This window comes from Neolamprologus multifasciatus, chromosome 14 (assembly GCF_963576455.1).
Source record: "Neolamprologus multifasciatus chromosome 14, fNeoMul1.2, whole genome shotgun sequence".
NCBI lineage: Eukaryota > Metazoa > Chordata > Actinopteri > Cichliformes > Cichlidae > Neolamprologus > Neolamprologus multifasciatus.
In genome coordinates, this window is record NC_140452.1 from 37,357,172 (window position 1) to 37,381,212 (window position 24,041).

At 42.3% G+C, this 24,041-nt stretch overlaps 1 protein-coding gene across 3 annotated transcripts in view; it reads left to right on the top strand.

The window, feature by feature from the left end:
- Nucleotides 1–24,041, top strand: part of brip1 (BRCA1 interacting helicase 1) — a 51,683-nt gene that overhangs the window by 12,729 nt on the left and 14,913 nt on the right. For 2 of the 3 annotated variants that reach the window (XM_085130742.1, XM_085130741.1), the window contains exons 7-16: nt 375–647; nt 4,030–4,251; nt 5,656–5,855; nt 5,938–6,070; nt 6,629–6,783; nt 6,866–7,040; nt 7,167–7,307; nt 7,639–7,800; nt 21,729–21,891; nt 23,520–23,641. In XM_085130742.1, the coding sequence (XP_084986868.1) occupies nt 375–647; nt 4,030–4,251; nt 5,656–5,855; nt 5,938–6,070; nt 6,629–6,783; nt 6,866–7,040; nt 7,167–7,307; nt 7,639–7,800; nt 21,729–21,891; nt 23,520–23,641 (1,746 nt within the window). The remainder of the gene's footprint in view (nt 1–374; nt 648–4,029; nt 4,252–5,655; nt 5,856–5,937; nt 6,071–6,628; nt 6,784–6,865; nt 7,041–7,166; nt 7,308–7,638; nt 7,801–21,728; nt 21,892–23,519; nt 23,642–24,041) is intronic. The other variant, XM_085130743.1, reaches the window with a different exon arrangement.

A 24,041-nucleotide genomic window follows, 5' to 3' on the forward strand; every position in this document is an offset into this window, starting at 1 on the left:
AGTGACAGGACACCTTGTGTTTGGATGCAAAGTCTTTATGCTTGCCTGCGTGTTTATCAAAGGAGCAAAACGGTGTCGAGTTGGTTGTGATGTTCCTCATAATTCATTGAAAATGTTCACATACATGATGTTAGGCCAAAGCGAGCAGTGATGGAGAAGAAAATGTGTCTTATTTATTCCAGAAAATCCAGAATTAAGGCGAGAAGATGAGATTTAAGACTGTGATACTAGTGGCCTCTGATTTCTGCTGTGGACCAGTGATATTTATCATAAAGCAGCAGCTGGCATGTTTTTCAGTTCCTGAAGCAACATTTGGTTCATGCTGTTAAACAAAAGTGCCAAGTATGAGTATTTCTATGATTTTCTCCCACCAGGCTCCTGAACCCTGCTTGCAGTGCCCGTGCGCTTCACCTGAGGATGCCGTGAAGGACAAAGAGAAAGACGGCAGAAGAAAGATCCCAAAGATCTTCTTTGGCACTCGCACGCACAAACAGATAACTCAGATCACCCATGAGCTGAAGCGCACCCTCTACAGCGGCGTGCCTATGACCATCTTATCCAGCAGAGATCACACCTGCGTCAACCCAGACGTGGCGCCTCACGCAAACCGCAACGAACGCTGCAAGGATCTGCTGGAGGCCAAGGATGTGAGGATGAACACTGACACACAAACACACACACAGACTCTCGCTGTGAGTCTTAACTGTCTTGCAACATGTGTTAAGCAGATTCATTCGTTGCTCCAACAAGCGAGCAGCTCGCTGCCCATGCCTGTTTGTAATTCAATAGATTGTATCAACCCAGAGGAGCAGCAAGAACACTTTTTACACTCTGTCAGAGCCACTGAGGAAAATGCTTTTTAGAGGCATGCAAAGCTTGTAATCTCCTATACTGAGTTTAGGCGCCTGCTGTAAGGAGTCAATCTGTCCAAATTCATGGGCTGCATCCTCCTGAGGACCCGGCCTTCACGGTCTACGTGGGCCGGGTCCTCAGAAGGCAGGAAGTAAACGGCTGTGAAATTGGACGGTCCAGCCTTCTGATTAGCGTCACCGCTGTCTCGGTGGAGTTTAAACTCGGCCGTCTGCTCCTTGCTGTCTAAAATATAACAGGACACTGGAGTAAACTCTCGACCGTCTCACACTTCTGTTTAATCAGTTTTCTGTTTGACGTTTAGTCAGCTGTGTGAAAACCACCCGGGGGATTAATAAAGTTTTATTTTATCTAATCTAATAACTTTAATCTCAGCCAAACCGATTTACTCACGAACAAACAAAACACTGAAAAAAGCCCAACAATAACATTTTTAGGTTGTCTAAGTGACTTATATATTACGTTTAACCCGAGTAGCGAAACTCCACGGTGATCTGAAAATGATGTGCCGTTGTGCCGTTCTCGGCGGCTTCAGTGACCCTCGAGCTCCCGGCGAGCTATCGAGCTGGTGGGTGGCAGACGTCTCCGAAAATGTCGAAGCACTTTTGCAAATATGTGATATCTTGATAAACCGAGCAGATATTTGATGTTTACACAGCTACTTTCTCGCCTGAAAATATGTTCAAAGTTTATTTTGTGACCCAGAAAGATTAGTAAGAGTAATTTAAAAACTTAGTAGCGGCCGCCATTGCTGGAAACTGGAGTTTGGCTGGGCCGCGCTATGAATTCTGGGATATGGTAGGCCACGAAGGACACACCCGACCCATCCTTCAAATTCGGGGAAAAGGAGGACACATTTGTCGGCTGCATTCGGAGGAGTCTACGAATTTGGACAGCCTTCGGCGCGTCGCTGTGACGTAATCGGTCTACAAATGCGGCCTCAGGAGGAAGCAGCCCATGAATTTGGACACAGTGTCGTTGCAGGTGTTTGCTTCCCATATGAAATGACTGTCCCAGCCTTAACCCCTTACTGTGTGTCAATCATACAATGTGTCTTCATCACCTCAGGGTCGGCTCTGGTTACCATGTTGCACACGCTCAGAGATTCATCGTTCAGCTAAGGCCATCGTTAGTCATAACTAGAGATGGCACGATACCACTTTTTTATGTCCGATACCGATATCATAAATTTGGATATCTGCCGATACCGATATGAATCCGATATAGTGTGTTTTTTAATCAGTAAAACTGTTTTTTTAATATCTTGCTGCTTTTTGTATAAGTTCATACTCAAGTTTAAATAAACAACAACACTAAAGCTATTCTGTTATACCTGTATGTAAAAAAACACACTGCACCCAAAATATTTCATAGTTCAGCAAAACTGATCAATCTAATAAAGTTAAACCTGCTCCATCCTCCCTATTCTGGTATTTTAAAGAGTACTTAGAAGAAATATTAAGCAACCTAACTAATAGGATTGCAAACTCCCAGCAAAAGAAAATAGGGAACCACCCCCCACCTCATGATGCTTAATCAATGTAATCAACTTTAATTTGATGCAGGGTGAAAAAAATTCACAGAAATAAATTATTTTTCAAGAATAATTAAATAGATTCAACATCTTTCTTCAACAGAATTGCAGACTGCACAGATGGTTCCCAAAGGAAAAAGTACTATAGCTTACTAGGGTATATTAGACTTAACAGTTACTATATACAGTAATGGACTTCTATACATTTTACATCAGATTAAAACTTTGGGTGTAAGATTCAGATAATTATTAAATAATTAAAAGCTAGATATTTTAAATGAGAATAAGAAAGAAAAGTATGTCTTTGTGCCCCCTTTTCCCTGTTCATGCCCTATCGGCCCCCCTGGCTAAACTTTGCTAGATCTGCCCCTGCACAGTTACCAGCCGTCAGCTGCATAGAAAAAGATCCTGGTGTAGAAATAATATTAAATAAATTCTAACAACAGCTTATCAAGCTTAATAGTGCTGCTGTTGTTCAGCCGCTGGTTTCCTCTTTCTGGTCAGAAGTGGGCCAAAAACTAAGAAGAGAGACGGACTCGCGACAGAAAAGCCGATCAGCTGATCATTAAGCAGTTTCACGATTGAAGTAGCAGCAAGAAGAGAGAGAGAGAGAGAGGCAGTTGCTCTATATATCGGTTGTTAAACTTAACGCGGGAATGCTTTACAAACATTCAGAGATGAACTTACACACTTGCTTTACTTCTCTCTGAGATAACTTCCTCGGAGATGAAATGTTTGCTAGCAGGCTACAAATACACACAGCCGCTCTATCACGTGACCACACTGCTCCGGCTCGCCATGTCGCCAAGTTTTGTGAGGTGCTTTTTTGATATTTAATGGATCGGATTACATTTTTTATTTCTCTCCGATATCCGATCCAGTAATTTAGGTCAGTATCAGACCGATACCGATACGTAATATCGGATCGGTCCATCTCTAGTCATAACGCCCTCCGACTGCTCGAGAGGTCATTAATCCTCCAACTCGCCTTCAGCAGACAGGCCTCGGTGTCAGCAGAGCGTCCGAGCGTAGCACCGCGCTGTTTCATCCAGAGATTATTTTATTATTGTGTCAGAGGTTACCTTTGCAAATTCACGAAGGACAGGTGTGCTTCGCTGACAGAATAACTGAGGGCCGGTACATGAGATGGCGCTTCTTTACACGCCGCTTACATTCACTGTATGACTGAGGACATTTAAGCTGCTACAATAGCTGGAACACCTGATCAGAGGCAGCCTCTGAAGTTCTGTATGACACCTCTGGACAGAGTGGAAACCTGAGACTGAACAGCAACACAGAAATACAACAAATGTTAGATATTGTAACTATGTGGAGTAGCTGTGAAAAAGTAAAAGCATTAGAATCAAGTTCAAATCAGATTTTTATTAATTTTTTAGTAGTTTTTACAGTTTTGTGTCACATGTTGGAAACAAGAAAGCCAGTGATCCCAGTACTTTGCCAGGGGCTGTGGCTCTTACCATGAATTTCAATAGAAAAGCTTCAAACTTTGACTTTTCTATCAATGTTTTAAGAAATCTTACAGTCCCAGTTTAAAAAATGAACCTTTGAATTGGTAACATATAGGAGATGTTACACCTTGTTGTAATACTATGCGTGCATTGCAGGGAAGGTCCTGCCGCTACTACCACGGTGTGCAGAGGATGCGGGACCAGAACACTCTACAACACGTCCATGGGTTGCGGGCAGCCTGGGACATTGAGGACCTGGTGACTCTGGGCAAACGGCTTCGCTCGTGCTCTTACTTTGCTGCCCGTGAACTCATGCAGAGCGCCTGGATTGTCTTCTGTCCGTATAACTACCTGCTGGACCCAATGATCAGAGAAAGTGTGAGTAGAGTTTGGGAGAGCAGGAGGAGCAGCTTTGGACTGTCAGCAAAAATATTTGTTCAAGTAACTTCCTCAGTATGACCACGTCCAAACTCAGATTTGGATTTGTAGATGTAAGATGGTGAAACCTGTCCCCTTTATGCTTTACAGGATGTGGTGGCGTTGCAAACTCCGTTCAAACTAACTTGTATGTAAAATAGGGCTGCCTCGATTAGTCGACTAGTCACGATTACGTCGACTATCAAAATCGTCGACGACTGATTTAATAGTCGACGCCTCGTTTGAAGCTTTGTAAGATCACAAAAGCCGCAGGAATAAGTAGTAGGATTTAAGAGTGTAATAACGGACTGAAACAGAAGATGGCAGCACTGCATGTACAAGGATGCCAGCTGCCGTTAAACCCCGAAGAAGAAGAAGCTGTCCTTAGCGCAGCCCAGCTCAGTTTCCAACAATGGCAGCAGCTAGTTAGTTTTAATATTACTCTTATTATTCTTTCTGGGTCACAAAATAAACGTTTAACATATTTTCAGGCGAGATTGTAGCTGTGTAAACCTCAAATATCTGCTCAGTTTATCAAGACACCACATATTTTCAAAAGCGCTCCGACGTTTTCGGAGACGTCTGTTACCCACTAGCTCGATAGCTAGCCGGGGGCTAGGCTCACTAGAGCCGTGAGAACACCGGACTCCCGGCAAATCGTCTTAAAACCCACCGCCGTCTTTTGCTACTCAGGTTAAACATGATATATAAGTCACTTAGATAACTTAAAAATGTTATTGTTTGGCTTTTTTCAGTATTTTATTTGTTCCTGATTAAATCGGTTTGGCTGAGATTAAAGTTATAGTTTTTACACAGCTGAATAAACGTCAAGCAGTTTAAACTCCATTGAAACAATCTGCAAATTTCATTAAAATTTAATAAACTATCATCTTGTCTTTATTTTTAGTTAGCACATACCTTAAACACTTCAAGCTGTAAGCTAATGATAGTTATATAAGAGCAGATGCTGCTGGTGCAATAAGCTGTATGTTTTACGTCCAATGGATGATGATCTGATTAGTCGACTAATCGCAAAAATAATCGGTGACTAGTCGACTATCAAAATAATCATTTGTGGCAGCCTTAATGTAAAACCATGGAAATGAGGCAAAAGTCAACTTAATTTTACAGCATGTTAATGAATCCACTTATAACTTTGGCAGCACATTAAAGAGCTATGACACCATTGTTGTAGTTTCTACTATTACTATATCTGATCGTCATGCTCCGTTTTCCCTGATATTTGCCTGTGAACCACTTTGAATGTGAACATTTCAAACTGTACACATAAATTTGAGTAAATTTCTCTCACCAACAAACCAGATCGCAGACCACTGATTCTGTCTTACTTTCCATCTCCACCAGATGGAGATTGACCTGGAAGGCCAGATATTGGTACTGGATGAGGCCCACAACATTGAGGACTGTGCGAGGGAGAGCGCCAGCTACACACTGGACTACAAGAGTCTGCAGACGTCCAGAGACGAGCTGGACAGCATGGTCAACAACAACATCCGACGTTCCAAACACGAGCTGCTCAGGGGCTTCTGCTACAGTCTGATCAAGTCAGTGATTGCATTTCTATCTCTGCGTATCCTAATGCGAGCGAGCACGCGCACTCAGGATGTCTTTTGATTGTCACTCCAGCTGGATCCAGGAGAGCCAAAGCCTGATGTCTGAGCGCGGCTATGAGACTGTCGGTAAAGTCTGGAGTGGGAAGGATATAGTGGGCATCTTTCACAGTTTGGGCATCACTGCAGACACCTTCAACATCCTGAAGGTACGCACAGCATATCGACCAGAATGGGCCAAACTGCAGCGACTGCACAACATTAATTCATCCTAACATAGAAGATCCTGTAATAATGGTGAAGCTAACATTGCCAGGCTGTCGTGTTTGAAGCGTCTGTGTGTTCACGTCTATGCAGACGGGTTGATGTGGCTTCATTTGCCATGCATATTCAAATTTTGCAGATGTTTGCAAACTTGGCTACAGGCACCAGCCGACCCTGCTGTCTCTTATCAGCACGCTGGGTGTTGAAAAACGGGCAATACCCCCTGGCATAAAAAAAAAGCAATCTAAGGTTGCCAATATATCTGAAGTAACCATTAGCACTGCTATGTCTTTATTTAACTCCAGCATGTGGACAACAGTCTGAGTAGGGGTACTGATAAGTGTCTGCATCAGTAATACCCATCCCGGACCCGAATACTTTCAAACACGACGTCCCTGATTGGTTCTGTTGTTATTTGCTAATTTATTCTCTTCATTCAGAAGAGTTTCTACCATTCACCCGTTCACCAACACTGTTCTGTTCTTGCTTTTTCTGTGTGACAGCAAAACCTGGCAGCAGTCTTGGAGAAGGAGGAGCGTGTTGGAGTCGTTAATGGGAAAGAAAACGTGGTGCAGATTCCAACCATCGGCCCACCTACTGCAACTGTGCTCAAAAACCTCTTCATGGTGCTCGACTTCCTCTTCAGAGACAGCTGCAGGTCAGACATTAGCCGCTGCCATAGATGAATCCTTCTTATTCTGGTTTAAAGGTTTAATCGCTTGTTCTGTGTGTGTTTGTAGATTTGCTGACGACTATCGTGTTGCTCTGCAGAAGAGCTATGCTTGGACCAACCAGGCTGCCCCCGATGTCCCCGACGCCCAGGGCTTTATAGTTCGGCCACGTAATAGACGCCAGAATGTCCGGGTCAAGGCTGAAGTCCTGACACTGAGCTTCTGGTGCCTTAACCCTGCTGTGGTGAGACAGATTGATAACTGATGACTAAGGCTACACACAGGAAAAAGCCATAACTTTAATGAAAGTTATCACATCAGGTGTTTTGGCCGTGCATACATGATCTCTCTCTGTGTTTGAACCTCCAAGGCTTTTTCTGACCTGAGTGGGTCTGTGCACAGCATTGTGTTGACCTCTGGAACCCTGTCACCCATGGACTCCTTTTCCTCTGAACTTGGTGTGAAATTCTCCATCCAGCTGGAGGCCAACCATGTGATCAATAAGTCTCAGGTGAGTAGGTTTACCCATAAACCTCATTATGAATAAATATGTAGTGAGAGGCTCCACAAGGCTTTCTGACCTCTGATAGCATGCTATGACTAAACAAGACTTTACGATGTCTTTTCTCCACTTCCGCTGTTCCACTTTTGTCCAGCAGATGTCAGCGTAACCTAACAAATTGGAGCACACCTGATTTATTGTGGCTCTTCTTAATGCGATTACAGAGAATGCTGACAAGCTGACCTTTGATAACTTAGCACGCTAATCAAGCAGCACACATGAGAGTGGAACAGTGCGTCACGTTTGTGTCTCTGATAAGAAATATGTCTGATCTCTGCAGGTTTGGGTGGGCACTGTCGGCACAGGACCTCAAGGCAGGAAGCTCTGTGCCACCTTTCAGAACACAGAGACGTATGCCTTTCAGGATGAAGTGGGTGGCCTGCTGCTCCACGTCTGCCAGGTCATGGCCAAGGGTGTGCTCTGCTTTTTGCCTTCCTACAAGGTAAATGTGCCGTTTAAACCTTCTCCTCCCAAACATACAGTTAGTAAATATCACCTTTTAGCGTTTGTACATTTGCAACGCTTCTTTACAATGTTTATGAACTTATTATTTTAATAATTAAAATAATTGTAAACTCCCACAGGGGTCGATTATCTGGTTAGTAGTTTTATTAGTTACTAGTAATTCCTTTTACTCTCTTCACTGGCTCCCTGTTAAATCCAGAAAGTCTTTCTCTGCACATACACAGTCTTGAATAATCAGACATCTTAAAACCATATCACCCCAACAGAGCACTTCGCTCTCACGCTGCAGGTTTACTCGTGGTTCCTAGAGTATTTAAAAGTAGAATGGGAGGCGGAGCCTTCAGCTTCCACACCCCTCTTGTGCAGAACCAGCCTCCAGTTTGGATTCAGGACACGGACACCTTTTAAGATTATATTTAAAACTTTCACTTTTGCTAAAGCATATAGTTAGGGCTGGATCAGGTGACCCTGAATCCTCCCTTATTTATGCTGCAATAGGCTGCTGGGGGACAAAAGGGAGTTTTTCCTTCCCACTGTCGCCAAGTGCTTGCTCATAGGAAGCATCTGATTGTTGGGGTTCTCTTTGAATGATTGTAGGATTGTAACCTTACAATATAAAGCTGTTTTTATTTGTGAGAGAAACAGCCCATTTACCAATGTGTAGACAGTTTAGGGCAGGGGTCTGCAACCTTTAACACCCAAAGAGCCACTTGGACCCGGTTTCCACGCAAAAGAAAACACTGGGAGCCGCAAATACTTTTTGAAATCTAAAATGAAGATAACACTGTTTATAATGTTTTTTACCTTTATGCTTTGTGTGAACAACTAAAGTAAGTAAAGTTTATTTATTAAGCGCTTTTCACAGACAGGCAGTCACAAAGCGCTGTACACAAAGATTAAAATAAACAATACAATCCATAGACATTATACACAATGTAAAAGATCAAATGTAAATAATGTAAAGAATATAAAATACGTAGATCAACAAAAGGCTTGTTTGAACATAAAAGTTTTTAACTGCTTTTTAAAAGAATCCACAGAACAACTAAGGTGTGTTGCTTATGAAATCCATGAAGTGCTACAGAGAAAATTACATTTTATTTATGTAATTAACACATTTTGAACTCTTAAAGAAATATAACAAAAGGAAAGATGAACTAAAATGATCCAGCAAACAAAAACCGCTGTGAGCCACCCTTATATCGCCTTTGGGCTTTTGGAGCCTCGACCTGACTTTTAAAAAGTAATTGGAAAAAAAGCACTATGCTGCTGAAAAAATAGATATTTGCAAAATTCTGCCTAAATATGTATTTTACCAGGTTAATGCGTGCAGCGGGGCGTGGTCTGCAGGGCCGCTGCAGGGGAGGCGGACGCACCTGAGCGGGACCCGCAATCACACCTCGCCACCTTAAAGTCTGTGCTCTCTATGCTGTTGTGTTATTATGTGTCGGGCTGTGAGCTGCAAAGCTACAGCCGGCTGTGTGCGTACAGCAACCGTGTGTGAAAAGTGGTCGATAAAGAGATGCTGAAAAGCGTGTTCATGGAAACATCGTCGGGTCTGCCGTCATATGTTTACAATAAGACTTCTGTTCCTGAACCTCTGCGCACAGCATCTGCAAATCGGGGCTTTCATCTTTACGCAGGACTGTAAGCTGTCGTCTGTGAGGTGTGAGCGTGTTTGTTTTAACATAGTTCACGGTGGAGAACAGCTGCTGACATAATGTGGATCCAAAGATCCATAATTGGCCTACCTGGGGTCGAAAGTCTCGGTAAATGCACGGCGTTTCGGCGGGTACACCGGCTTCCGCGAGTGCGACGCTTATTTTGAGCAACGAAAAAAAAATATAATATAATTTTATTTTTATATTTCAAAATCACAATAATCTTCCAATTTAGAAAGAACTAAACACAAATAAAATACACTTCAGCTAAATACTTATAATTTATTTTCCCAAACCACCCGGAGCCGCAAAATAAAGACTAAAAAGCCACATGCGGCTCCGGAGCCGCGGGTTGCCGACCCCTGGTTTAGTGTGTAAAAGTAATCAGTTAGCATTTTTTGTAGGTGCTTCAGGACTCTTCAGTTCTAATCTGCAGTCATGCTTCTGGCTCCTGTGGGTAATAGAATAGATTCTAGACATGACTTAATTTAGGCATTTTTATTTCTTCTTACTATTAAACATTATTTATTAAGCTCAATGAAAATAAATGAAAATAAAACTGTTGTTGTCTTTTTACTTTCAACGATGTGTTTTGTGTGGAGCATCCTCTGCATGATGTTACATTTACACTGAAAATGAATCATAGTGCTGTAGCCTAACACTGGGAGGCGCTAGAGACCACAGATTTAGGTAACATGCAATGCTTTGGCGTGTATAAGAACATGTGACCGACAAAGGTTACCTCTTTAAGGGACGGCATTCCTTCCACTCCCACTGTGAAGATACTGCCGTATCGCATGTTATAACAGATCTCCACTGATCAATGGAGGAGCTTGTAAGCATCGTGTTAAACGGCTTCATCCTCACAGAAGTGTCTTCTCTTTCAGTTAATGATGCTGCTTCTGAGAGCGCGCTCATAGACGCTTTGTCCCCCCTACATGTCCACCGTAGCTTAGTTGTCACATTAGCTCACAGAGAGCCGAGTGGATTTCGTACGACGTCGTGTGTGCTTGTCCACTACCAAAGTGTTACATGTAACTGCAGGAAACCGTATAAAAGTCACTCTAAATGTTTTTAAGTCACTTGAATAATAAAGTCCAACCATCCAACAATTTGATCTTTTCTGAACCACTCAAGGTGGAGCTTTGTTCTTATTTTCAGTCATGTGTAGCGTTCCAGTGGTACATGTTCATATTAAATATGGCTAAAAGCTCAGAAGTGAATATACAGCACAACATGTGCACAATCCCTGTGTGTTAAAGGTTATTTTCTGTTCTTGGTTCTGTATGTTGTATGTCACTGAGACCGGATGTCCTTGTGTGGTTGTCTCTGTGTGAGTCAGCATGCAGGCTCATCCACACAGCAGTGAAATGTTTAAATACTTGACTGTCAGTCACATTTGGAGTAATGATACGATGCATGTTGTGCTTTTCAGCGTGCAGCCTGCAAAGAGTAAAAGAAACCGCGTTATGTTAACTTTTTGCCTCAAATCGCACGCAATCATTTTGATGAATACATCATCAGCTTTATCTTTTATAACCTAAATCTTACGTATTCAGCCAGTGTCCCACTCATCTGTGGGCCTCCACTCGTGCTGTTATCTTCTCCACTCACTTCCTGTTTGAAATGAAAGGCATCCTGTCGTGAAAGCCAGCCGTCGCTGATGTCTTGTTTTGCTGGGATGAGTCAAACAGAGGACTTTCACAGCTGTGCTTTGCCTTTGGGATTTCTGTCTTTTGCCTTTGGCACGTGTGCGCGGTCCATGTTGGACTTAAATTTCAGCATGTCCCACGCAGTGATCGCTGATTTGATTTCTCTGCAGTCCTTGTTGGCTCGCTATCCAGTTGCACTCTTAAAGAGCCGATGACACCAGCTTGCAAACTGCGAGGGAAAGCTAAGACTCTGAGCCTTGTTGTTTTCTCATTTTACCTTCCTTTTTGTCAGCCTCTGATGCCAACCGAGGAGCGACTATGAGCTGTGGGATGTTTTTTTATTATTGATAGCCGTGTAGGAGTCTTCTATCTCTCTCTCTGTGCTGATGCATAAATATTTAATCTGCAGTCAGCTCTTAAAGATGAGGAGATGAGGGGATATGAAGGGCTGGGGTATTAATTGGAGTCCGCGGAGGCCTCGTTGGTGCCGCTGAGTCCCGTCTGGCCTGCGATGTGCACGTTTTATGTGCGCACAGTCAACAGAAAGGTCATCTTCAGACATCCCTGTTCAGTGTGTCTAGGTGATGCCTATCAAGCCCTCGTGCAAAGCTGCTTCTGCGATAGACGGAGAGAGCAGTGAGGCGAGTGTGCCTGCAGTGTCAAAGAAGTGTCCCTCGAGACTCTGCTGCCCTCACATTCACACACATAAACACATACAAGTCAACAGTACACAGGTTGGTGCAGTTTGAAGTGTTTTACTAGAAAAAAATGACTTATAGTGGACGTTAGCAATATGTGCTTTATAAAGAAACATGTAAGCCCATAATCACAGTTTCCCTTAGAGGCTGTGGATTTTTTAACACTTAGGCTTCAACTGTCCCCCAGTTAATGCCCATTAAAACCACAGCAGGCTTTGCCGTCTGGTCTCTGGTCTCCGTGGGAGCCTGATGGTTTATTAAAAGAAAAAAGCTTTGCTGAGGTGAAAAGATGGTGGGGAATAAAAGATGCTTTTAAAGGAGACCGAGATAAGGGCCATTAGGTGATGTCGCCTCACTGTCTGCGCGAAGACGCACCCAGCGCCGGCGCCTCGGCTCTGCCGAGTTTGTGTCAAATCAAAGTCAAAGCGGACTGCAGAGCAAACACCCAGCAACACCGCTGTCCTCAGCAGCACCAATCACAGCTCCACATGTGAGGCTGTGAGCGCGGGTCAGTGTAGCATATCCCTGCTGGCTGTTTTAGAGCCGAGATGATGTTTTATTTGAGTTTTTACAGTGGAAACTTCAGACTTCTGACTAAGTTGGGGCTTCTTTTCAGGGAAGGCTCATATTTTCAGAGTTAAAAAGCACATATTAAATGGTGCTCGAGTCATCTCTTTGCGGCCTAATCTACTGTAGCAAAGATTTGTTCGTGTCACCGTGACTGCAACAAATGAAATGAAACAAAGTATACATATGCAGATCATATAAAAACAAATATAGGGCAGCGCTGCTCTGCATTTTGGATAATCAGCACGACCGTCACAGTTTTCCAAGTCTCAAGATGGAATTTTCCAATCGCTTGTTTTGTCAAACCAACAGTTTAACTCCAAAACCGAAGATGGGAGTCTCTAATATATCTAATGTGGATATGCACACAGCGTTATGTCATTTTACGGTTTTTCCTACATATAAAATAAACTAATAATTTCGGTGCCCCTGAAATTCCTTCCTTGACCTTCCTGCATATAAGATCTTTGGTTTTGCTTGGTTTGGTTAAGACGTTTAATTTACTCAAGCATGAAGTACATTTTTGCTTACCAGATGGCAAAAATATTGCACAGACTCGTCTTTCTTTATGCACTGTGAGTATGTGTGTGTAAAACCCCCAACAGCTTTTTATGATTAGGAAAACTCTAAAAGCGTCTCTCATATTGTGATTCCAGTAAAAATGTAGCTATTTTTTTCTGTCTTAATACAACGTGTGATCTGTTTGGTGATGCCTTTTAAAACGAAAGCAACATTTCGAAATTAAAATATGTCTTTAAACATTTATGTCTTTGTTCATATTTAAACGCATCTTTAAATATGAACAAAGTAGCAAAGATGGGCTCAGAGACACAAACGTTGTAACAATGTTTCACAGAACTCTTGTTCACTTTGGTTTTAAATGAGATTTTCGAGAGTTTGGAACAAATGTAAAGCTGTTGGATGGAGAAAATGTTTTTTGTATATTTTTGTAGTCCAACGACACAACCTGAAGATGGATCAGTCACATGATAATCTGCCAGTGCATTCATTGGAGTTCTTATGGGTCTATGAAACTAGGCCAACTGTGGTAGACACCTCAGGAGTTGTGAGGAGAAAAACCTTCAGATTTATTCAATAAAGAGAATGAGGCAGGCTGTGATTGGTGCAGGTGGACACTTCTTATTATCTGGACTTTATTTTATAATCACCTTGGAAGGCATTTGATGAAGTAAAGGTTTGAGTTTCGAGCGGATCCACCGCATCGAAGTGGAGATTACGACCATGACTCATTTTATAATGAAATGAAATGAACTGAATAATGCTTCAAAACACTTAAGTTGACATTTATTCTTATGAAAATTAGATGATGTCACAGCAGATGACATCCTCTTCTTTGGGCAGCATGCAGCGTTTTTGCAGCGTTCTGTTGTCGCCGCCAATGTGGCCGGGCAGACGACGAGGGAAGAGCGGCATCTCAGAGGTGGCAGGTGGCTTCTCGCCACCAGTCTTGGCGTGATGGTTGCTGTGATATTTTGAGAGTGAATAATTTAAGCCGCAACAACACGTCTCCCCTCACCACTGCGAAATGTGGCTCCTAGCAGCATGTTTCATTAATGCCGTTGCCTCCTATCCCTTTCCATAATTCAGCAGGCACTAGAGGAGCTCTGATGTGTCGCCACGTAGCTCACCGACACAGGGGATCTGGGAAAGGAGATAGAGTGAGGCTAGATGCAGAGGAGGTGAAAGATGGAGAGATAGTAAGGGGAGAAAGAGAGGGGAAGTGTAAAAGTGCGAGAAAGACTACAGTTCACTGCTTCCGCCGCGTTGTTTCACCACCACGTCCCAGTTGGCAGAAGGATCTGGCCCACTTTACTGCGTCAACGGCAGAGGCCGAGCGTTGCACCTACCGTGCCTAGAAAGGGCAATGCATTATTAACACTGTTGTGCTCGCCTATGTGCTAAATACTGCTCATTCCCATTCATGTTGTATGGGCATCATAACGTTGCTGCTGTAAGATCCCTGCTGAAGTCTAAACACGGTAGTTTACAGATAAATTCACTTTTAAATGACAGCTTTGCTGCTTTTTAGAAACAAGTTCAAGTAAATGCTTTTCTCCTGGATGTGCAGTGAAACATAATTATAATTAGAGGTTTTTTAACCTATATATACCTATACAAATATAAAAATGAGCAATTTTACCGAGTATAGTTTCCATAGTGTTGAATTGGTGAGCCTCACTTGTTTTATTTTCCTTAAATTAAGTTGATGATAAAATTCTGAATGGGAGAATTTTCTGTTTTATTCGTTAGATTAACATTTTATAACCAAGGTCTGACATCTAAACAGCAGGTCTTCAGATGATGTCCCTGAATTATTCACGATGCTGCTCATGTCTGTCATTTTGGTGGCTGCAGTTTCTGTGTTGAGTGTCTCACACTCGTGGTTGGAAGTGTTTGTTGAAGGTGTTGAAGATTTGTTTGACTGTACAATGGTCACTTTCACACATGCAGCCATGCATCCTGATAGCATCACACATTTTACTCCATACTAACCCATTTACAGATATGTTAAAGAACAAGACAAGTGTTCCTATGGTACTTCATCTTCAAACTGAAGAGAGTGGAATAGTACAAAGACAGCATGTATAAGGATATAAGCTGATAAAAAATGATTGTGTTTAAAAAAATAAGAAAAATCCACAGTCCTTGTGTGAATGTCGTGGTAATTTGGCGATTCCAACTTTGGTAAATCTGTTTGTACAGGATAGATGTTGCAGAAGTTTGAATTGATTTTAGATTTCGTTTAATCCACACAGAGTGAAAAATACATAAAATCACTTAAATCTTTTAAAAAATAATGCTGAAGGTTCTACAGTAACTTGCCAAAGACGTTTTAACTTCTTCCCAGTGAACATAATTAACTGCAACCGGTATTTTTTGTTTGCTAGTATAAAAGGATTTGTTTGACAGCAGTCATAGACTGTAGAGGTGGGAATCACCATACACCCCACGATACGATATTATTGCAATTTTTTAAAATATTTTGTGATATTCAGATTCTGTACATAAAGGTAAACTTTATCAATCATCATTTTCTCTAATATCAAAGTCTCACACTCAGTCTTTCTCTCATTTCAGTTTGATTGTTGACAAACTGAACGGTTTGTATTACAGTCTAGTCCAACTTAACTGAATCAACCATCTGGTACAATTATAGCTATTCTGAACTATGCAGTTTATGAAAACTATGCAGCCCCTTCAGCAACTGAAGAATTTGAAAGTAAATTAAAACAAAATATAATTTTACATTAAATAAAAAAGTTTTAAACTTAATTAAAATAAAACATGTCTTAAATTAAAATAAGTAAACTGTCGTGTTTATTGCTGCCAAAAAACAAGTTAAACACATTTGGACAGTGAAGGAATGTCAGGATTCTTGCTCAGAAAAAGGATCAACATGCTCTGAAGTCAGAGCACAAAAACCTTTTTGTAACAAAATATCGATTTCTGCTGTCCCTGTATCGATACATTATTAGCAAACAAAGTATCACGATGCTACACAGTATCAATTTTTCCCCCACCCCTAATAGACTGACTAACACATTTCATAAAGTAGAACAATGAAGGAGGACTAGCTCTTTAACTTTACCTCAGATCAACCACTAGATGGTTGAAACTTGGACACAATTTTGTGTTCCAACAGGAAAATGATCCCATATGTTACGCCCCAGTCTAGGGGTACAGGAACACAACATAAGGGGTAGAAAGGAAGTGAACCATACCCAGAAGCCAACCTTTGAAGTGAACGGTGGTTTATTTGTGTCTACACTGAAAACTGAAGCCTGGGGTGAACAAAGGACAAAATAACAAACAAAAACAAGCTAACTCAGGAAAGGAGGTGCTACCTAAAACCCTTGGTGAAACAAAAACCAAACAACGTGCTACACTCCCTAAACAGGAGAAAACGGTACAAGAAAATAATAAATCAGCTCACACTTCTGTTTCAGTGTCAACAAATTTACACACTATATACAAAAACTCTGTAAATCTGAGGAACCACACATGAGTAACACAAGGTTTGAAAGCCAGGGTCAGGTCTGCTGCTGTGGTCAGACTATGGACCATGCTGGGTCTGTGCCGGGAAAACAACCAGTTTATATGAACTGTATTAATTCTGCCAAGAAGAGTGAAGTAATCAGGCAGAATTATATTAAATATCAAGCACCCAATTCTTGTTTCGTTTCATTATTTTTAACGCATTAATGATGTATGCTGTACAATCTTTACCAAAATTTAAAAAGAAATTGCAAAAATGACACGACACAACTGTAGGACGCAAATCCTTTTGGGGCTGCAGTCGACAGGTTTAAAAACGCCACCACAGTCCTCTATTGGACCAATGTTGTACTTCCATGTCTCGGCCAATCAGGTGGGAAAAGGGCTTATCTAACTGCCAGATGGTGATTCTAGTGCTGTTACCAAGGCCTCTGTTTAATTTCTCTGCAGGACTTTTGCCTTTTTGCCCAGGCGATCAGTTTGTAGTCGAGACTGGCCTCCTGTCTGTGCATTAGGATCAAAATCGCATGATCTTCTGATGAACTATGACGATCGTCATCATGTTTAGCTGACAATACAGAGACCAATCAGATTAGATTGCCCAAACTGATCCGCGACTAAAGTATTCACCACAAACCTTTATTTTGAAAGGCCCTTTGTGTTATTCATTGCTAAAAATACAAACCCCAACCTTTTGTGTAGTGAGTATAAAACACTGTCAGACTCCGTCACATCAGTTTTATCAGTAGGAACATTTTGTCTCCATACTCATCTCCATGTGGAATCACCTGCTTTCCAAGTGCAGCCTGGCAGATAATGGCTGTTTTGTTTAGTGGTAGATCAGCCTAAAGTACATAACCTGAATTATTCATCTCTCGCTTAAGACTGCACTGCAAAGCAATTGCAGGGCAAACAGTTTGCTGAGTTGAAGATGCACGTAAGGGGGGTCCTTGTTGATGTAACGCTGCATATTTAGTGAGTGAGTCATGTTTTATTGATGCAAACATTCTGACCTCGCTTGCTTTAGTAGGCACCAACCTGATGAAATCTTTCCCATGCTTCGTTTGATCGGTGTGGTGCCGTCACACTGGAGTGCAAAAATATATCAGCGCTCCCCTGCTGTCCCATTTGCTTCTGTTGTTTTCCTCAGTACTGCGCAAAACCCAAAAAGTAAACTTCTGTGCTGTTTGAGGTCTGCTGGTTTGTGGTGTTTTGGCTGCAACGCAGGTGAACACAATTGGTTTACAAGTGTGCAAATATCCTCTGCATTCCTCCCATCTGAAGGTCTCACCTGCAGCTAGCTCGGGATCGACAGTTCGACACTATTAACCCATTAAGAAGTTTTCTGCTGACTATGAGAAGAACTTTTATTTGACCCTTCTAACACATTTCCACGCCAGTGAAGCCTCTTTCTGGTTGTGAAGCCATGCTTATTCAAGGATGTAATCTGCACAGGACCAACACGAGTGGGGCTTGGATGAGGGCTTTTAGATCAATGTGCCTCCCCGGAGAGCTGCTGACTTTTTGCGCTAACAATAGTACAGCAACAGTGATTTTTATTGCAGAGGAGGTTTAAATACATCAGCTTTCTGCCAAGTTAAAGTCGAGAGAAGAAATCCAAGCAGTGTGAGGACACAGGAGCAAACATAATTGCTTTTCTTGTTGCAAGGTTGTTTTAGACTTCAAAGGTGTATTAATATTTCACAGTGTGGTACCTTGCACAGGGTACAGATTGACACTGTTTGAAGATGGTGGGTTGCTTATTTGCAGATATACAGTTAGGTTGATAAATATTTGGACTAATTTTGGTTCTGTGCATCACACAATGAAATTTAAATGAAACAACTCAGATGCCGTTGAAGTGCAGACTTTCAGCTTTAATTCAGTGGGTTGAACAGAAAGGGGAACTAAAGCAGTTGGACAAATTAAAGCTGAAAAGGAAATGTTCATTTCTAATACTTGGCTGAAGACCGTCTGCTGCCAATGACAGCCTGAAGTCTTGAACTCGTGGACATCACCAGATGCTGGTTTCCTCCTTTTGGATGCAGCGGCTTTCAGTTGCTGTTGCTTTGTAGGCCGGTCTGTCCAAAGTTTAGTCTTCAACAAGTATAATGCAGGTTCAGTTGGGCTAATATCAAGGCTGACTTGACCATTCAAGGATATTCCACTTCCACAAGGTCAGCTGCTGATCAGAAGGTTGGTGGTTCGATCCCTGGCTCCCCCAGTTTGCATGCCAAATATCCTTGGGCAAGATACTTACCCCAACTTGCTCTCCGATGCATCCATCGGAGTGTGAATGCGTTTGAATGATAGTTAGAAAGCACTCACAGTATAGATAATAGTGCTTGTGTGAATGGGTGTGTATGGGGTGAATGTGGTGTGTTGTATAAAGCGCTTTGAGTACTCCAGGAGAGTAGAAAAGCGCTATAAAAGAATCAGTACATCTACTTTTTTCTTGCCATCATTCTGTTAGAGGTTGATCTTAGTTTACTCTGTCCAACAATGATTTTCTAGAACTGTGCTGGTTTTTTAGATGCTTTTTTTTAAGCCAAGTCCAATCTAGCCTTTCTATTTTTGAGGATTATGAGTGGTAGGGCTGCCACGATTAGTCGACTAGTCACGATTACGTCGACTATCAAAATCGTCGACGACTGATTTAATAGTCGACGCGTCGTTTGAAGCTTTGTAAGATCCCAAAAGACGCAGGAATAAGTAGCAGGATTTAAGAGTGTAATAACGGACTGAAACAGAAGATGGCAGCACTGCATGTACAAGGATGCCAGCTGCCGTTAAACCCCGAAGAAGAAGAAGAAGAAGCTGTGTCCCAGAATTCATAGCGCGGCCCAGCTCAGTTTCCAACAATGGCGGCAGCTAGTTAGTTTTAATATTACTCTTATTATTCTTTCTGGGTCACAAAATAAACGTTTAACATATTTTCAGGCGAGAATGTAGCTGTGTAAACCTCAAATATCTGCTCAGTTTATCAAGACGCCACATATTTTCAAAAGTGCTCCGACGTTTTCGGAGACGTCTGTTACCCACTAGCTCGATAGCTAGCCGGGGGCTAGGCTCACTAGAGCCGTGAGAACACCGGACTCCCGGCAAATAGTTTTCAAACCCACCGCTGTCTTTCGCTACTCAGGTTAAACATGATATATAAGTCACTTAGATAACTTAAAAATGTTATAGTTTGGCTTTTTTTTAGTATTTTATTTGTTCCTGAGTAAATCAGTTTGGCTGAGATTAAAGTTATAGTTTTTACACAGCTGAATTAAGGTCAAGCAGACAGCTGATTATCAGTGTGAGATGCTCGAGAATTTACTCCGGTGTCCTGTTATATTTTAGATAGCAAGGAGTTTATTAAACTTCACCGAAACAATCTGCAAATGGCATTAAAATTTAATAAACTATCATCTTGTCTTTATTTTTAGTTAGCACATACCTTAAACACTTAAAGCTGTAAGCTAATGATAGTTATATAAGAGCAGATGCTGCTGGTGCAATAAGCTGTACGTTTTACGTCCAATGGATGATGATCTGATTAGTCGACTAATCGCAAAAATAATCGGTGACTAGTCGACTATCAAAATAATCGTTTGTGGCAGCCCTAGTGAGTGGCTAACAGCCTGCAGTGAACCCTGAGTATTTACTTTCACACAGTCTTCTCTTTATGGTAGACTTGAATATCGATACGCCGACCTCCTGGACAGTGTTGTAACTGGCTGTTGTGAAGAGATGGAAATGATTCTGCGATCATACACTACTATTATGTCCCGTGGACTTCCAGGTGTTTTTGCTGAGTTCGCCAGTACTTTCTTTCTTTCTCAGGATGTACCAAACTGAAGATTTTGCCACTTCTAATATTGTACCACTTTCTCTGATGTTTTTCTTCTATTTTCGCAGCATAAGGATGGCTTGTTTCACCTGCATGGAGCGCTCCTTTGACCACATGTTTTCTGTCCACAGTAGCATTTTCCAAATGCAAGCACCACACCTCAGATCAACTCCAGGCCTTTTGTCTGCTTAATTGATAATGACATAACGAAGGAATTGCCCACACCTGCCTGTGAAATACGGTTGTATAAGGACTGAATGGCCCGTAGCAATGGGCCAGACACCCCATACTCCCGGAGCACCCCCCACAGGACCCCCCCGAGGGACAAAACTCCCATGCACCCTCAATTATCCTCGAGAGGATAACGAGCTGGTCCAGTGTTCTGCGACCAGGACGAAAACCGTATTGTTCCTCCTGTATCCGAGGTTCGACTAGCGGACGAACTCTCCTCTCCAGCACCCTGGCATAGACTTTCCCAGGGAGGCTGAGGAGTGTGATTCCCCGTTGCAAGAGCTTGGTTTGCATAGCCGGCAATAAGTCGGACTCGTTCCTGGTGGGTGATGGGCTCTGCCAGGGCTGCCCTTTGTCACCGATTCTGTTCATAATTTTTATGGACAGAATTTCTAGGCGTAGCCAAGTGGTGGAAGGCTTTCACTTTGGTGGTCTCAGGATCTCTTCTCTGCTTTTCGCAGATGATGTGGTCCTGTTGGCTTCATCGGGTGATGGCCTCCAGCTCGCCTTGGAACGGTTCGCAGCCGAGTGTAAAGCGGTGGGAATGAGAATCAGCATCTCCAAATCTGAAGGCATGGCCCTCAGCCGGAAAAGGGTGGAGTGCCCACTCCGGGTCAGGGACGAGACCCTGCCCCAAGTGGAGGAGTTTAAGTATCTCGGGGTCTTGTTCACGAGTGATGGGAGAAGGGAGCGACAGACGAATTGGTGCAGCAGCTGCAGTAATGCGGACGCTGTACCGGTCTGTTGTGATGAAGAGAGAGCTGAGTGTAAAAGCGAAGCTCTCAATTTACCGATCTACGTCCCTGCCCTCACCTGTGGTCACGAGCTGTGGGTAGTGACCGAAAGAACGAGATCGCAAATACAAGTGGCGGAAATGGGCTTCCTCTGAAGGGTGGCTGGCCTCTCCCTTAGAGATAGGGTGAGAGGTCCAGCCAGTCGGGAGGGTCTCAGAGCAGAGCCACTGCTGCTCCACATCGAAAGGAGTCAGTGAGGTGGTTCGGAAGAAAATGGATGGATGGATGGATGGATGTGAATGCGGGAGTGAATGGTTGTCTGTCTCTGTGTGTTGGCCCTGCGACAGACTGGCGACCTGTCCAGGGTGGACCCCGCCTCTCGCCCTATGACAGCTGGGATAGGCTTCAGTGCCCCCTGCGACCCTGAAAAGGAGAAGTGGAAGCAAATGGATGGATGGACATTGTTTGCTAAAATCCTCTGTGGTGATGTATTTCCTGTTTTCTAATCAGATGCTGGATAAACTGAGAGACCGATGGACCAAAACTGGTCTCTGGGACAAGCTAGAGCAACAGAAAACGGTGATCACAGAGCCCCGCGGTGGTGGAGGCAAGGGAGATTTTGATGAGCTGCTTCACACGTACTACAGTGCCATCAAATACTGTGAAGAAAAAGGTGAGACTGATACACATTGTTATGCTGACTCTGGAACAGCTGCTGTTTACTAGTGATTCAATGTGCATCATTTACAGTTGAATAATAAAATTAAAAATAAAATCTTAATAAGAAACTGGTCAATGACCAATGACAGGTGAAGTGAATAACACTGATTGTTTCTTTAGAAAGGGGCTTGTCAATGGCTGTGATTTGATATTATTCTTATACAAAGATCTATAAGCTCATTAAGGTTATCTTAATGACCTTGTAGTACCATATAGGGCTGCCACGATTAGTCGACTAATCACGATTATGTCGACTATCAAAATCGTCGACGACTGATTTAATAGTCGACGCGTCGTTTGAAGCTTTGTAAGATCCCAAAAGACGCAGGAATAAGTAGTAGGATTTAAGAGTGTAATAACGGACTGAAACAGAAGATGGCAGCACTGCATGTACAAGGATGCCAGCTGCCGTTAAACCCCGAAGAAGAAGAAGAAGAAGCTGTGTCCCAGAATTCATAGCGCAGCCCAGCTCAGTTTCCAACAATGGCGGCAGCTAGTTAGTTTTAATGTTACTCTTATTATTCTTTCTGGGTCACAAAATAAATGTTTAACATATTTTCAGGCGAGAATGTAGCTGTGTAAACCTCAAATATCTGCTCAGTTTATCAAGACACCACATATTTTCAAAAGCGCTCCGACGTTTTCGGAGACGTCTGTTAGCCACTAGCTCGATAGCTAGCCGGGGGCTAGGCTCACTAGAGCCGTGAGAACACCGGACTCCCGGCTAATCGTTTTCAAACCCACCGCCGTCTTTCGCTACTCAGGTTAAACATGATATATAAGTCACTTAGATAACTTCAAAATGTTATTGTTTGGCTTTTTTTTCAGTATTTTATTTGTTCCTGAGTAAATCGGTTTGGCTGAGATTAAAGTTATAGTTTTCACACAGCAGAATAAACGTCAAGCAGACAGCTGATTATCAGAAGTGTGAGATGCTCGAGAATTTACTCTGGTGTCCTGTTATATTTTAGATAGCAAGGAGTTTATTAAACTTCACCAAAACAATCTGCAGATTTCATTAAAATTTAATAAACTATCATCTTGTCTTTATTTTTAGTTAGCACACACCTTAAACACTTCAAGCTGTAAGCTAATGATAGTTATATAAGAGCAGATGCTGCTGGTGCAATAAGCTGTAAGTTGTACGTCCAATGGATGATGATCTGATTAGTCGACTATCAAAATAATCGTTTGTGGCAGCCCTATAGTACCATATCACCCCATTAGAGCACTTTGCTCTCACACTGCAGGCCTACTTGTTGTTCCTAGAGTATTTAAAAGTAGAATGGGAGGCATAGGGGGTCATATGATTGTTGGGGATATCTCTGCTTTCTTTGTTACATCTGTGTTTAGAATTACAGCCATTTTTATTCACAGACTCTGACTTTTAGAGACTAAAAAAGTAAATGACAGAAATTGTTTTACTATCCAAAAACTTGGATAATGAATCCTTCAAATGGATGCTAGATCTGCCCAGCATCCATTTGAATGAGTCGTACCAATTGAACATAGTTGCGTACCACATACACGCCTTCTCCCACTTCGTGTTCACGGCTCATGGCGTGTGTTTGTTTGATACAGATGGTGCACTGCTGATTGCTGTGTGTAGGGGTAAAGTGAGCGAAGGGCTTGATTTTACGGACGACAACGCCAGGGCAGTAGTCGCCGTTGGAATTCCCTTCCCCAACATTAAAGACCTCCAGGCAAGTAGAATCCCAACAATCCACACAAGCTGTGGGGCGTGTGCTTCAGGGCTGCAGGAACTTAGGCTATAAAAATGTTGTAAGATTTTAATGTTATAAAATCTAAAATGTGAATCATTTTTACATAATTAGTAGGGGTGCAACGATACACAAAATTCACGGTTCGGTTCGGTTCGATACTTTGGTGTCACGGTGCGATATTTTTTCGATACAAAAAAATGTTCATGCTTTTTTAATTTGTCATTTATTAAAATTATAAATATATATTTTAACTCAAACTTAAATTTAATGTTGCTGAAACAACAAAGTAATAAAATAATAAATCTATCTGATGGAGAAATCCCTCATCTTTGGAAAAGAGAGTTTATTACAGAGAAATGTCTCTTTCCAAAATAAAAGC